Source organism: Dendrobates tinctorius, unplaced genomic scaffold (genome assembly GCF_039654945.1).
Source record: "Dendrobates tinctorius isolate UK_male_01 unplaced genomic scaffold, ASM3965494v1 ptg000005l, whole genome shotgun sequence".
Taxonomy (NCBI): Eukaryota; Metazoa; Chordata; class Amphibia; order Anura; family Dendrobatidae; genus Dendrobates; species Dendrobates tinctorius.
The window spans coordinates 28,972,914-28,987,929 of NW_027361673.1; the positions used below are offsets into that span (position 1 = coordinate 28,972,914).

At 43.9% G+C, this 15,016-nt stretch overlaps 1 protein-coding gene across 1 annotated transcript in view; it reads right to left on the reverse strand.

The window, feature by feature from the left end:
• Positions 1 to 11,390: 11,390 nt before the first annotated feature.
• The window catches only part of GASK1A (golgi associated kinase 1A), a 127,502-nt gene continuing 123,876 nt past the window's right edge, over positions 11,391 to 15,016 (reverse strand). Inside the window, exon 5 of the mRNA XM_073569083.1 lies at positions 11,391 to 12,022. Coding sequence (XP_073425184.1) covers positions 11,818 to 12,022 — 205 coding nt within the window. The 3' untranslated portion in view covers positions 11,391 to 11,817. The remainder of the gene's footprint in view (positions 12,023 to 15,016) is intronic.

The following is a 15,016-nucleotide window of genomic DNA, read 5'->3' on the forward strand; positions in this document are numbered from 1 at the left end:
CAGAGGACACTGCACCGAGGCGGGCACCAGTACCTGCAACAGACTGTGAGTAAAGCTTTGGAACTACATGCCCTGGTGTCCTCCACTTATTCCTGCGTCAGCACACCCAGCACTGCTACATCCTTGTGCCTAGTCCTGCACCATTCACGTCTCTCCCCTATCTCCTCATCTACACTGCCCTGGGACTACAGCCCTGCCTGTGGAGGGCTACACCATCATTGCTGCACCACCCCATCTGTCCCAGAGGATCTGTCTGCAGCATCGGCTTAACATCTTCATTGCCGAATACCACAGGTGGCGTCACGAAACATTCATTAATAAACTTTATTGCATCACTCAACATTCCCCACTTTTTTCAATGGACGCCCAGGGACACGGACCGGGTCACTGCCACAGTGACAACCCCCATTGAAATCCACCGGGCCCGGCTCCAAGTACCCCGCTGCCCTGGGTGCGAGGGCGATCCACACACACATACCTGTTCTGGTCAGTCAGCTGTGAACCAGGGCTGGAGCAGGACATAAAAAAACACTTCTCCTTAACTGCAGGAGCATATCAGGCTACTTTTTCATGCTTATGTCCTGCTGTGTGTTCAGTTAGTCTTTGAGCCCAGCTCTTGTCAGGCGGAGTGAGAAGGACAGGTTTATAAATGAGCATGGAGGAGGACTAAGGTTGGAGAAACATAGGTTGTTCTGTTCACTCATCTGAGGAGGGTTCTCTCTCCTGTCACAGCCCAGCTCCACAGCAGATCAAGTATGTGTGTTCATGATGCTACTCCTCTGGTTCCTCTGGTGATTGAGACATGGCTCAAGCTGTGTTTCTTCTGTATGCGACCTATCCTGAAACGTGACTAGGAGAAGCTGCAGTTTGAAATATGGGATAGGGACCATTTTTATCATATTTTATGAGAACCATTTTAAGGCTGCTTTCCACTTTGTAGCTGAGCCATGGCCAAGATGGTAGTGCTATATGGTTGTAAACCCTACTGCTCAGCATGAGAACAGCGAAAAGCAATTTCATTTTTAATGGTCGTGCGGAGAATGCTTGCGATGCGGCCACAGCTAACAAGTGAATTTCTTTCAAGTCCTGTAATTTGCAAACATGCCATTGAGCATGTTGGTTTGGTTTTCAGCAGCCCCTCCGACTTCAGTATGTCAGCATAGCCTTAGATTTTAGGCCAGTATCACATAAGGTTATGGTTATACATCCCTAATGTGAATGCACAATGGATAGGCCATTAATATCTGGTCAGTGGGATGTTACACATGGCACCCCCGCCATATAATGTCACAGGATGCATTAGTATTCAAGTATTAGTAATCAATATTCTCCCAGTAATAGATCGGTGCATTTGTATTTTCATTCATTGCTATCACCGTATTTTATTTTGCACAAAGAGAGACCTATTTACAATACTAATTACGTATTGATGCATCTGTATGTCAAGCACTCTCCATAGACTTCAATGGACAGTTGTAAAACAGCCATATGAATAGCCCTATTGGGTTACATTATCACTGTGTATCAATTCTTAGATGAGATAACTTACAATCACTCCTGTCTGAAAGAAGCCATAAGCAACCAAAGCAAACCAGATTGATATCAAGACTAATGTGATATGTTAAGAGTAGTGATGGGTGAACCCGAATGGTAAAGTTCGGAGTTTTTACCGGATACCTAGTGTCCGTGCATGGACTCCGAACATGGAGTTCTCACGGAAGCCTGTGTTACTGTTTTGGTTCAACAGCCCGAACAAAGTTTTTGAAAGGCTGCAGCTTAGCCAATCAAGAAGCTTTTCCGGTGTGGGCACTTCTGGACCCATCACAGCCATGTCAAGTATTAGTATGGCTGTTATTAGTCGGCGCAGCATGTTTCAAAAAATTTTTAAAAAACACGTGGGGTCCCCCTATTTGTGATAACAAGCACAAGGCGTTTGATAGATGCCTCTCCATTACTAACCCATGGGATTGATGTCATTGGACATTACACAGCTGACATCAACCCCACAATCCCATTACCCGGATTGCCACTGTACCAGGGTAATCAGGAAGAGCCAAGGCTAAGTGCCAGAATTGGCTCATCTAATGGATGCCCCATTTCTGGGGCTTCTGAAGGCTGGTCTTATTAGGCTCAGGAGGGGCCAATATCCATGACCCTTCCCAGCCTATTAATATCGGCCCCCAGCTGTCAGCTTTGCCTTAGCTGGTTATTAAAAATAGGGGGGACCCCACATCATTTTTTAGGGTTCCCCCATTTTTAATAACCAGCAAAGAATGGCAAAACTGACAGTTGTCACTGCGATCAAAGTTACTGCCAGTCACAGATGCTGGCTTCCACGCAGTACTGTGTGTGGCAGCGTGGGAACTGCAATACCCAGCGGCTGTCACCGGTGGTGACTTCAGAAAGGTTACCGCCAGTCAGAGCCGCTGCTTCCCACGCTGTCATACAGAGGACCGCATGGAAACTGCTGACTGTTGGGGCCCCACATTCACTTGAATGGGGTTCTGGATTAAGTTCTGGCACCCGAACCAAACTTTTTTTTTTTTTTTTTTATAAAGTTCGGCCTAACCCGATGGACCTGAACATCCACGGGTCCACTCTGCCCTAGTTAAGAGACTTAGAAGCCTTGTCAGCAGTAAGTGAAGCCGTGTGTAACAATTCAGGGTCCATTTAGCCTGAAATCTGAAAATAGTCCTTCATCGTGGAACTGAGTGATATTCTTATAGCTGAGTGTAAGACACTTGAGTGACATCTATTATACTTTACATTTAATGAAGGTCTTATTAACAATAAGTGAGAAGATTGATGTGTTCTCAGAAAGTTTCCATGTCTGTTTCAATAGTGGTCATGACCATTAACATCGGTGATTGACCAGTTTTACACATCAATTTTTTTGTCACATGTGTAGAACTATTTTTGTTTTTTTGTATGGAAAACAGTTCTAATTATCTATTACTCATTATAGAGTAAAGTACTGACATCCCAGGTATGACATCTGTTTGATTCACATTATGGATCAAAGCAGGATGTGTGTTCTCTATTTTTTTCACGTACAATCGGTACTGAAAAAGTGACATGTGAAAATGCATATTTATTGTTATTGGTCCTGTTTGTGTAGCACTAGCTGAAGACACAAGACGGCCGTCTCTTGCCCTCCAGCTCCTTTGTGCTTTCAGCAGCATCAGATCCTGTCGTTCTGTATTCATGCTGAAAGTAACTACCATACATGGCCTCAGGGCAGGATTTATGTGCTAAGATCAGGGTGATCCATAAAGTTACACATACTAGAAATATTTGTCTAATGTGTAATGGCCATCGGTCGCACGTTCAGTGTTTTACATCAGTATTTGTAAGCCAAAACCAGGAGTGGGTGATAAATGCAGAAGTGGTGACGTGTTTCTATAATACTGTTCTTCTCCTGGTTTTGGCTTACAAATACTGATGCAAAATACTGACCACATACTGAACGTATGAAGGTGGGCTTAGACCATTGAGATGTATGTGTGGCTATTATCACACTATAGAAGGTATCTTCCTTTTTCATCTATGCTGCCCGTGCTTGGGTCACAGAATTCCAAGAAACGGTTTTTTATTCTAGTCTGTATCATGCATCATTGATTCATATTTTTGTCTACATATACAGTTTTATTTCCTTCATTATTTTTTCTATAATTAATATATTTTTGTATAATAATGTATATTTTCCAATAAATGTTTGATATTTTATGACTCCGCTCATTTTTGCTTCTTCTATGTCACTGTCGGTACTATGTAATGTGTACGAGGGGATCTGTTTATCTTTGTGCGAAATTCTGATCATGAGTTATAGGACCTGCAGGGGTTAAAGCAGGGTTGAAAATTGTGAAGGGGCGAGAATATTAAATAAAAAGGAATCCATTTAATTACGGCTTTATATTTCCTGTTTCTGTCTAGCTGAAATTTCTGTTGCAGTAACATATTTGGACCACAAGATGGTGCAGAATAATCACTGATTTGGATTTACCTATGAAATAATCTTTTCTAGAGAAGCAATGATGAAAAAAAACTCGTATCTTTCTAGAATCTAGACTAAGTAACGTTAGTTGATGTAAGGGTCTCCCAGACACATTATGTTGGCAGAAGTATTAGATGGACTAGGACTACCAAAAATTGCACATAGGGCATTAACCAGATGGCATTGGGTGTTAATGTGTTTATTTAAGCCCACCTCATGATACTGGGCAACCACAGCACTTAAATAGCCTTAAAGTACTGTCACACTAAGTGATATCGCTAGCAATATCGCTATAACTTGTGACGTTATAGCGATATTGCTAGCGACATCGCTGTGTGTGATACTTACCTACGACCGCTCCCCCGCTGGTTATCGCTGATCGCGCGAGAACGTCCAGGACTTTTTCTCGTCGTCAGCTTCCTGCGGCGCTTCCTGTGGAGAGACGAGCGAGGAGCCGGGCAGGAGGACGTCAGGATCGCCTAGTGTGACAGGTAAATAGCGACCCCCGTCCCCAGCGATGTCGCTGGTGAGATCTGCCTGTGTGGCAGCTCACTAGCGACCACCTAGCGATGTACCAGCGATCCTGACCGCGTCATATCGCTGGTACATCACCGAGTGTGACAGTACCTTAAGCTAACAATACCCAAGCTCCTGGTTGGATAAATCAATATTGATACACACTAGTGATCAGCGAACGGCCTAGGATAACGCCTTATTAGAGCATGCTGGGGTGCTATCCGAGAGTCCTCGGCACGCTCGAAAAATGTTTGAGTCCCCACGCCTGTATGTCTCGCTACTGTTCGACAGCTGCAACACATGCAGGGATTGCCTAATAGCCACGAAACATGCAGCCGCGGGGACTCAAACATATTATTCGATCACACCGAAAACACTCAGCACCTGAGCATGCTCCGATAGCACGATATCCGAGCACCTTCGCTCATCAATAATATACACAGGAAAAGTTGTGGATGTGCTACGCTGCTGGTGAAGATCTTTATTGTGGTTCCCCCGAGGAAGAGGTCCATTCGACCTAAGAACACATTGTAATGCACTCCGCCTCCATGGCCTGTATGCACACTCACCATGCAAGACTTCATTGCTGAGCAAAAAGCATGTTCAACCGCTTTTAAAGCTTGCTGAACAACATTTAGACAAACCTGTGAAACACTGGGAGAATATAGTATTGTCAGGGGAGACCAAAATTGAACTCTTTGAATGTCATAATACACACCATGTTTCGAGGCCAAAATGCACTGTATATCGATCCAAAAACACCATACCAACAGTGAAGTTTGGAGGTGGGATCATCATGGTGTGGGGCAGTTTTTCAGCATACAGTACTGGCAAACTTCATATAGCTGAAGGATGGATGAATGGACAAATGTACTGAGACATTCTTGCTAAACATCTGCTGCCATCTCTCAGGATGATGAGGATGAAACAAGGGTGGACATTTCAACAAGATTATGATCTCACACACAGCCAAGGAACCTCTCAACTGACTTTTGTACGAAGTATTAATTCAATTTCAGTATGCGTGTTCAATGCTTTTTCCCTGTGTAATTTCTCATTATTAGGGTGGTTTCACACTTGCGTTTTTTTGCGCTACTTTTTAGCGCAAAAAAACACATGCGTTTTTCCCCTATGCTTTAACATGGATGCGCATATGTGCGCAAAGATATGCGCCCGTATGCGTTTGTATGCGCATGCGTTTTTTTTCAGTGTGCGCTCGGGCGCACAAAATGCATCCTGTTGCATTTTTTGTGCGTCCGACTTGCCCCCAAAAAACGCATGCGCACACAATGCGTTTTTTTTTACAGCAAAACACCCATTAAAGTCTATGGGTGCGCATTGTAATGCGCACGTATGCGCAAAAAAAACGCATGCGCTTTTGTTTTTTTTAAATGCTCCAAAACCCGCAAAGGAGCCAAAAAAACGCAAGTGTTGCATTTCCATGACTGGGATCAGTGTAGATCTTATCTGGTGGAGGTGTTAAAATAGATGTTGCCTGGCTGAATGTCTTTGATCATCCCAAAAAAAAAAAAACAACAACCCTGGTGTGCTGAGCCCAGCTGCCAAATTATCCTCAACCAGTTCCCACAATCCATCTCTTCTGACCCAGCAGTCTGGACTATAAATGTGAACCATTCTTAGGGGTGCACGCATCACAGAAGCAAAGCGTCACGAAGATAAGCGTCGGGATACAGCAGTTATTACATGGCAGTTAGTCAGGACAGGAGTCAGGTAACCCTCACTCTGCTGTCCCTTTTAACCATGTGCTTTATTCCTATCCTCCTATGTTCTCTTGCAATCCACTTTCACCAACCAATCCCCCCTCCATCACAACTCATATACATCAGCTCCTCTCTCTTTCCTTCTCCCATGTACAGCTCCCATGCACTTCTCACCTTCTTAAAAAATCTCAGCCCATCTTGCCCAAACACACTGCACAAAAAATCTTCATACAATTCCAAAAACTACTTGCTCTTTATCTTCCTGCTCCTACTGATTTCAGGGGACATCTCCCCCAACCCCGGTCCACCATCCCCCAACCTCAACCCCTACCCTACCTCACATCGAAACCTTAATAATCTTACTAATATTATTTGCACTCCTTCATCTCCTTCTTTCAATTGTGCCCTTTGGAATCCACGGTCTGTATGCAACAAGCTTCCTTTCCTACACAATTACTTTCTGAAAAACTCTCTGAATCTGTTGGCCCTCACGGAAACCTGGATTCAGGATTCTGACACTGTCTCTCCTGCTGCCATTTCCCATGGTGGCTTACAATTCTCCCATTCCCCGAGACCGACAAACAGACCTGGTGGTGGAGTCGGCATACTCCTGTCCCCACAATGCACTTTCCAGGTCATCCCCCCAGTTCCATCACTCTTATTCCCTTCTTTTGAAGTCCACACCATCAGGCTCTTTCGTCCCCTCTCCCTCAGAGTAGCGGTCATATACCGGCCCCCAGGCTCACCCACCCACTTCCTGGACCATTTCTCTGCCTGGCTGCCGCACTTCATGTCCTCAGAACTACCAACCCTTATCCTGGGAGACTTCAACATCCCCATTAACAGCCCCACTTCCACATCTGCATCCCAGCTTCTATCACTAACCACTTCTCTAGGCCTCTCTCAGCTCTCAACCTCTGAAACACACAAAGACGGTAACACCCTGGACCTGGTTTTCGTCCGGCTCTGCTCAATCTCCTACATAGATAACTCACCGCTTCCGCTCTCTGACCACAACATTCTCTCCTTTACACTCACAAATCCTCGCTCACCCCAGCACCCTCCTACCTACCATTCAGTCAGAAATCTACAAGCCATTAACCCTCATACACTTTTAGACTCCCTACACTCATCACTGTCCCCAATCTCTGCTTTGTCCTGTCCTGATCTGGCTGTACATCACTTCAATGACACTCTTAGAAGCACCCTTGACCAAGTAGCTCCCCTCACCCTCAGAACCTCCAAACACAGAGTGAAACAGCCCTGGCTCACATCGCAAACCCGATTTCTCCAGCGATGCTCTAGGTGTGCTGAACGCTTATGGAGGAAAACACGCACACCAGAAGACTTCATACACTTCAAATTTATGTTAAGGACATATAACTCTGCCCTTCACCTCGCCAAACAGACCTACTTCACCACCCTGATCTCCTCACTATCCAACAACCCCAAGAAACTTTTTGACACCTTTCACTCCCTCCTCAGGCCAAAAGCACAAGCCCCTATCACAGACATTTGCGCTGATGACCTGGCCTCCCACTTTATAGAGAAAATAGACAATATCCGTCAGGAAATCCGCTCCCAATCACCAAATTCAGTGACTCCCATCCCTCCCTGCATTCCCCCTGGCTCACTCTCCACATTCGATCCCATCACAGAAGAAGAAGTCTCCAGGCTCCTCTCCTCTTCTCGTCCGACTACATGCACAACCGACCCCATTCCCTCACATCTCCTCCAGTCTCTCTCCCCAGTCGTCACAACTCACCTAACTACAATCTTTAATCTCTCCCTCTCCTCTGGCATTTTCCCCTCCTCCTTCAAACACTATCATTACTCCATTACTAAAGAAACCCACCCTCGACCCATCCTGCACAAACAACTACAGACCAGTCTCCAATCTCCCCTTCATCTCCAAACTCTTGGAGCGCCTGATATACTCACGCCTTACCCGTTACCTCTCCACTCACTCCCTCCTAGACCCTTCACAGTCCGGTTTCCGCCCCCTACATTCGACAGAAACTACACTCAAAGTGACCAATGACCTTCTGACAGCAAAACGTAATGGTGACCACTCTCTGCTCATTCTTCTCGACCTTTCTGCAGCTTTCGACACTGTTGACCATCCTCTCCTACTCTCTAGGCTCCAGTCACTAGGCATTAAGGACACTGCTCTTTCCTGGTTCTCCTCCTATCTTTCCGACCGCTCCTTCAGTGTTCTGTTTTCTGGCTCCACTTCATCTCCTCTTCCTCTCACTGTTGGGGTACCTCAGGGCTCAGTCCTTGGCCCCCTTCTCTTCTCTCTCTATACGGCCCCAATTGGACAGACCATCAGCAGATTTGGCTTTCAGTACCATCTTTATGCTGATGACACAAAACTGTACACATCATCCCCTGACCTTACCTCCGCTGTACTACAGAACGCCACTGACTGTCTGTCTGCAGTCTCCAACATCATGTCTGCTCTCTATCTGAAACTCAACCTCTCCAAAACTGAACTTCTTCTGCTCCCACCATCTACTAACCTCCCTAAATCTGACATTTCCCTCTCTGTGGGTGGCACCATAATAACACCCCGACAGCAGGCACGCTGTCTGGGTGTTATGTTAGACTCCGATCTCTCCTTCACCTCCCATATACAATCTCTTGCCCGCTCATGCCGCTTACACCTAAAGAACATCTCTAGAATCCGCCCTTTTCTCACCATGGAAACAACAAAAACTCTCACTGTCGCCCTGATCCACTCCCGCCTGGACTACTGTAATGCTCTATTAATTGGCCTCCCTCTCACTCGACTCTCCCCTCTCCAGTCTATCCTTAATGCAGCAGCCAGGGTTGTCCATCTGGCTAATCGTTACTCAGACGCGTCTGCTCTTCGCCAGTCGTTACACTGGCTGCCAATTCATTACAGGGTACAATTCAAAGTACTTGTTCTCACCCACAAAGCTCTCCACAGTGCGGCACCCCCTTACATCTCCTCCCTCATTTCTGTCTATCGGCCTAACCGACCGCTGCGCTCTGCAAATGACTTTCGACTAACCTCTGCCCTAATCCGTACCTCCCACTCCCGACTCCAAGACTTCTCCCGTGCTGCGCCAATCCTCTGGAATGCTCTACCCCAAGATATTAGGATCATCCACAATTTGCATAGTTTTAGGCGCTCGCTCAAAACGCATTTGTTCAGAGCGGCCTATCACATTCAGTAATCAAAGTCATGTTATGTTTGTGTGTGTGTGTAGCCCATTCACTATCTCCATCTAACCCCCACCCCCTGAAGATGGCTGGACCGTCATTGTAAATACATCATTGTAAATACAAACCTATGCTTTGTATCTCCCCCACCTCATTGTAGATTGTAAGCTCCACAAGCAGGGTCGTCTTATTTCGCTTTAATTATTGTATTGTTAACGTTGTTACTTATGACTGTTGTGTTTGAAACTGTTCAACTGTAAAGCGCTGCGGAATATGTTGGCGCTATATAAATAAAGATTATTATTATTATTAAGTGTGAAAGTAGCCTTACACATACCTTCATTTATGGACATCTATGCTTTGATTTATTTGTCTGTGTGGACTGGATGGGCTGTTACCGATTTTCTTTTTTTTCAAGCAGACATTTGGTCCATGAAAAAAATATGGTGATCTGAACAGCCCTATTGAATAACATCAGTCTGACTGCTGTCCATGTGATATCAGATCATTTTAACACTTTGGGCAAAAATTCAGCTATGTGAACCTAGCCTAAGGCTGAGTTCTCACAATGAGTAAGCGTTTTCCTGCTTTTTATTTTCTTGTGCAAAAAATTCTGCATATTACAGTTCCATCAAATTGTCTGGGACTATATATATATATCTAATATATAAAGCTCAAAGTGTGTGTGTGTATGTATGTATGTATGTATGTGTGTATGTGTGTATGTCCGGGATAGGCATCCGCACCGTCGCAGCTACAGCCACAAAATTTGGCACAGTCGCACGTCTGGACCCCGAGAGCGTCCTAAGCTATGTTTTGAGGCGAAATTTTAACCCCGCGTGTTCCAATTCACCAAACAATTTTGCCCCTATCTACATACTGGGGGGAAAAGTGTGTGCGCATCAAGCCCCGCCCCTCAGTGATGTCACAATGCCCCTATTTGCATACTGGGGAAGCAGTGTGTGCGCGCCAAGCCCCGCCCTCATTATGATGTCACAATGGTTGCCATGGCGACGCTGATATCATCAAAGGTTGCAAGCCCCGCCGCCGCTCATTATGATGTCATAATGGTTGACTATGGATTGGAGGATGTGTGATGAGTATATGGGCACCGGACTATGGGATGGAGGATATGTATATGGGCACGGGACTATGGGATGGAGGATGTGTGATGGGTATATGGGCACTGGACTATGGGATGGAGGCTATGTATGATGGGTATATGGACACGGGACTATGGGATGGAGGATATGTATATGGGCACGGGACTATGGGATGGAGGCTGTGTGATGGATATATGGGCACGGGACTATGGGATGGAGGATATGTATGATGGGTATATGGGCACGGGACTATGAGATGGCGGATATGTATGATGGGCATATGGGCACGGGACTATGGGATGGAGGATATGTATGATGGGTATATGGGCATGGGACTATGGGATGGAGGATGTGTGATGGGTATATGGGCACTCGACTATGGGATGGAGGATATGTATGATGGGTATATGGGCACGGGCCTATGGGATCGTGGATATGTATGATGGGTATATGGGCATGGGACTATGGGATGGAGGATAATTATAATTTTCTATGACTAACCACAGTTAGTTACTATGCCCGGGCAGCGCCGGGCTCTTCAGCTAGTATATATATATTATATATACATACACACACACACACATACACACTGCATAATGCCACCTGCGCTGTTTCCATTGCTCCAGAAATAATCCTGCAATATGGTTTTTAAATCCTCAGCACGCCAGTTTCTCTTGTAGTAAACAACTGTTTTATTTGCGGATGATTCTTTCCATAGACTAGAATGAGATAAGCAAAATTGTAGATGAAAACATATATCCTATTTTAGTGCATTTGTGCAGCGGATACGCAATGAAAACGCATTTTATCCTCACATGAGTCTATCAACAAAGTTTTATCAAAACGTGGTAACTTAGTAAACATGACTTCTCTAAAACAAAAGTAGTTTATTTAAAACATGAAGTACAAAAAGGGACAAAAACTGCAGTTGAAAAAACATGGTAACAAAGCGCTTGTAATAGAACGTACTCAAATGCAATGACAAAACACAATTAACCAAATTTAGCTAACTGATAAAGAAACTATACACCAAGATAATCATGGTGGGAGCCTGCCGTATGCATTTTGGTTTAAAACAAATTTTGTAAATTTACAATGACACTGGCCTCTTTTTCAGCAGAAGATACAGCAGTGAATATGATATCCATCACATAGTCGCTTGGCTTTGTTGCACAGAATTTAAAGTTTATTTTTTCTCTTTATTTTATTCTTCTATTTCTTGCAGCTTTGATTTTTTTTATGTTGGCTCTCGTGATATTTTCACATTTTTCATTTCTTGGTGTTGAGCAGATAGTTATAGATGAGAGGTAAGTGGTATAGAGTGTTTTTCTATGTACTTCAACAGTATGTGTCCTCTCTGCTCAATGGTGTCAACTAACTTTTTTACTCCCTGGAAGCCTCCGTGGCTGCTCCAGAAAGTATGGTCCATTTCTAATGACCTTAATAGCATGGTCTGTAAACATCCCGACCTTAGCACTTGCACTGCCGATTCAGGGAACCTAAAAGGGTGCAATAATTACATTTTAGTGGCTTTGGCAAAAAAATTGTAATGAAGTACATTAGAGTGCATGCGCCATATTAAAAAGCAGGAAAGTCTCTGTGCAATACCCGAAAGGCTCCATAGACATGACTCAGCTGTGGGGATGAGCCATAACTATGTGCTGCCATATTGTACTGCTTACTACTGAAAGGTAATAAGAAGACTAATACCACAGCACACCGTGGCTCATGGCAAGTAAAGAATGCATATTTGTGGATCTGACCACAAACATGATGCAGGTTCCTATTTTTGTCATATTGAAGACAATGTTATCGAATAACAAGTCAGTAACAAGACAATGCAAATGGATATGCATCTTGTATCCTGCTCTGCACTCTTCACACTCTGTGGTGTTCCATTAAGGGTTTCCCTTACAATGAAACAAAAATTAATATTGCCTTATCCATAATGTCTGGACCATTAAAAAATGCCCAAATAGCTGTTTTTATTCATAACACCTCCCATAAAAAATAGAAGGTAACATATTAACAGTCTTAAAAAACCCAAAATGGTAAACAAGCCCCATACAGACATAAAAATAAAAAAGGTTATTTCTGTTTAAAATCAATAACAGAAATAAATGTTTTCATTGTGCAAAATGAGAAAATAAAAATTGATATCGCCGTAATCATAATGATCAGAAACCAATTATTGTGTCATTTATACTGTATTGGTGAACACTGTACAAAGAAAACCCAAAATGGTGACAATCCTTTTGCTTTCTGACTCCGAATACAAAAATAAACCAAAGTTGAAGAAGATCTTTCACCAAATTTTTCATATTGAACTGGAAACAGGATGTAATAGTAGATGCAGAGCAAAATAAAATGTTTTTCTTTTTTTAATTCTGCCTCTGTTGTGGAGATATTAGCAAAACAAACAATATATTTGACACCTAATGAGTTCATTTTTAAGTCCAAATAGGTGTTATCAGAGTTTTCTTTGGGTGTGTACTTCTTCTCCCTGTACGATGCTAACCAATCATAAGCAAGCAGCAACTCTCAAAGGAAAGAAGAGCACGCCCCCACCATAGCTTACAGCGGATTTCTCAGTGTGTGACCAGTGTCACTTTATGTGGTAATAACTCTGGAAAGCTTCAACATATTTTATTAATTTTGAGACTGTTTTTTCGTAACACATCATATTTTATAATAATGGTAAATTTAGGTTGATATATTTTAAGCTTATAAAAACAGAAATTTTACAAAAATGTAAAAAAATTAGCAATTTTCAAACTTGATGATTATTCCTTTAATCCAGATAGTCATACCACACAAAAACATTAATAAATAACATTTCTCTCAAGCCTGCTTTATATCAGCACCATTTGTAAAATGTTGTTTTATTTTGTTAGAATTTTAGAAGGTCATTTTCATTTTTTGAAGAAAATTTACAAAATTTTTTTTTTAGAAACTCCCCCCCCCCCAAAAGTGATAACATTTTTAAAGCAGCACCCCTCAATGTATTCTAAATTGCTTTCAAGTAGTTCATTAACCCTTCAGGTGCTTTTCAGGAATTAATGCAATATGGCATAACAGGAAAGAAAAAATGATATTTTTACCACCTAAATTTTGATAACTTTTGAACAGGCCGTTATTTGGATATGAACTGCCATGGCAAACATCAGGACCACAGAATCAATTACTCAGGGTGTTAACCATCTAGATTCTGTAGTCACTATTGACAGAAGCATTTAAGCGCTTAAATAACTATAGGCGGTGCCAACACTGATCGTGGCTGATGCAGCAAGTTGTCATCTATAGTGTACAGCCCACAGCTACAGAATTGTCACCCATCAGGGGATGTTAATCCCTTATATCGCAGGTTAGTATAAAGATGTATTGGTGGTTACTAAGGAGTTAAGAGTCTATGTTGTGTTGTTCCGGTAAGTCTGACATCATTAGTTTTTGAGGGTATTATAAGCGTTGACCTGCAGAAATATTTTGTGGCGCCATTGAGGGTTCAGTCACCAAAGAGGTACTGCACCTCATTCAGAGGGGTGGTATTCCGCTCTCAGGTAAGGTGGGGGCACCACACAGAACTCACATACTTGCATCCAACACAAGACCTTTCAGAGCTCGGGAGGAGCCAAGTAGAGGGTGTGGGTGGAGAAAATAGCAGGGGAGCTGAAGGAAGTGACAATGAGAGAGTGAGTCAGCAGTTGGCGCTGGGGACTTGAGCCGTGAGGAGCTCAGCCCTGGACCAGCAGACAGTGGAAGGAGAGCAAGGAAAGACAGAACAGAAAGATAAGCTTCAGTGGAAGAGAGAAAGAAGGGGTCCTAGGGACATGGGTAGTGAGGAGTCCACCCGTGGGGCCCGCATCCACACCAACCATAGTCGAGTGGAGGGACTAGGTCGCAGTTAGGGGACCGGCCCCAGTCTAGTGGAGAAACTAAGGACTCAGCTAGCTAATCGGAGGTTGCAGCCACATCCAACACATTCGCTGAAAAGGCAGCCGGATAGGATCCAGGGGACCTAAAGCACATTACCCGACAAGATACGAGGCTGCTGGCTTGGGACACTGTGTAAAGGCACAGGGAAGGAGAGGTGGGAGCCAGCACAGTGAGACGGCCAGGAAAGGAACATCTGAAGGGGGTTCTGATACGGTGTACCCTAAATTACATGAAAGCTGGCTGCACCACCGACCCTGAGGACACAGCACCCCGACTGCAGATTGTAACATCAGAACTGTGAGTAAAACCTGTGAAGACTGCACACTGCTGTGTCCTCCAATTTATTTACTGAGTCACTTGTCCTGCACTACAACACCATCATCACTATCATATCACACTACAACTGCCCTGGGGTATAGCTCTACCTGTGGAGAGCTGTAAGAACTCTGCTGCATTACCATCAGCCCCAGCGGTCTCCTGAAGCAGCGTCGGCTAACATCTCCTATTTGCCGAGTACCACAAGTGGCGTCACGAAACATCTCTTGTAAACTTTATTTTTC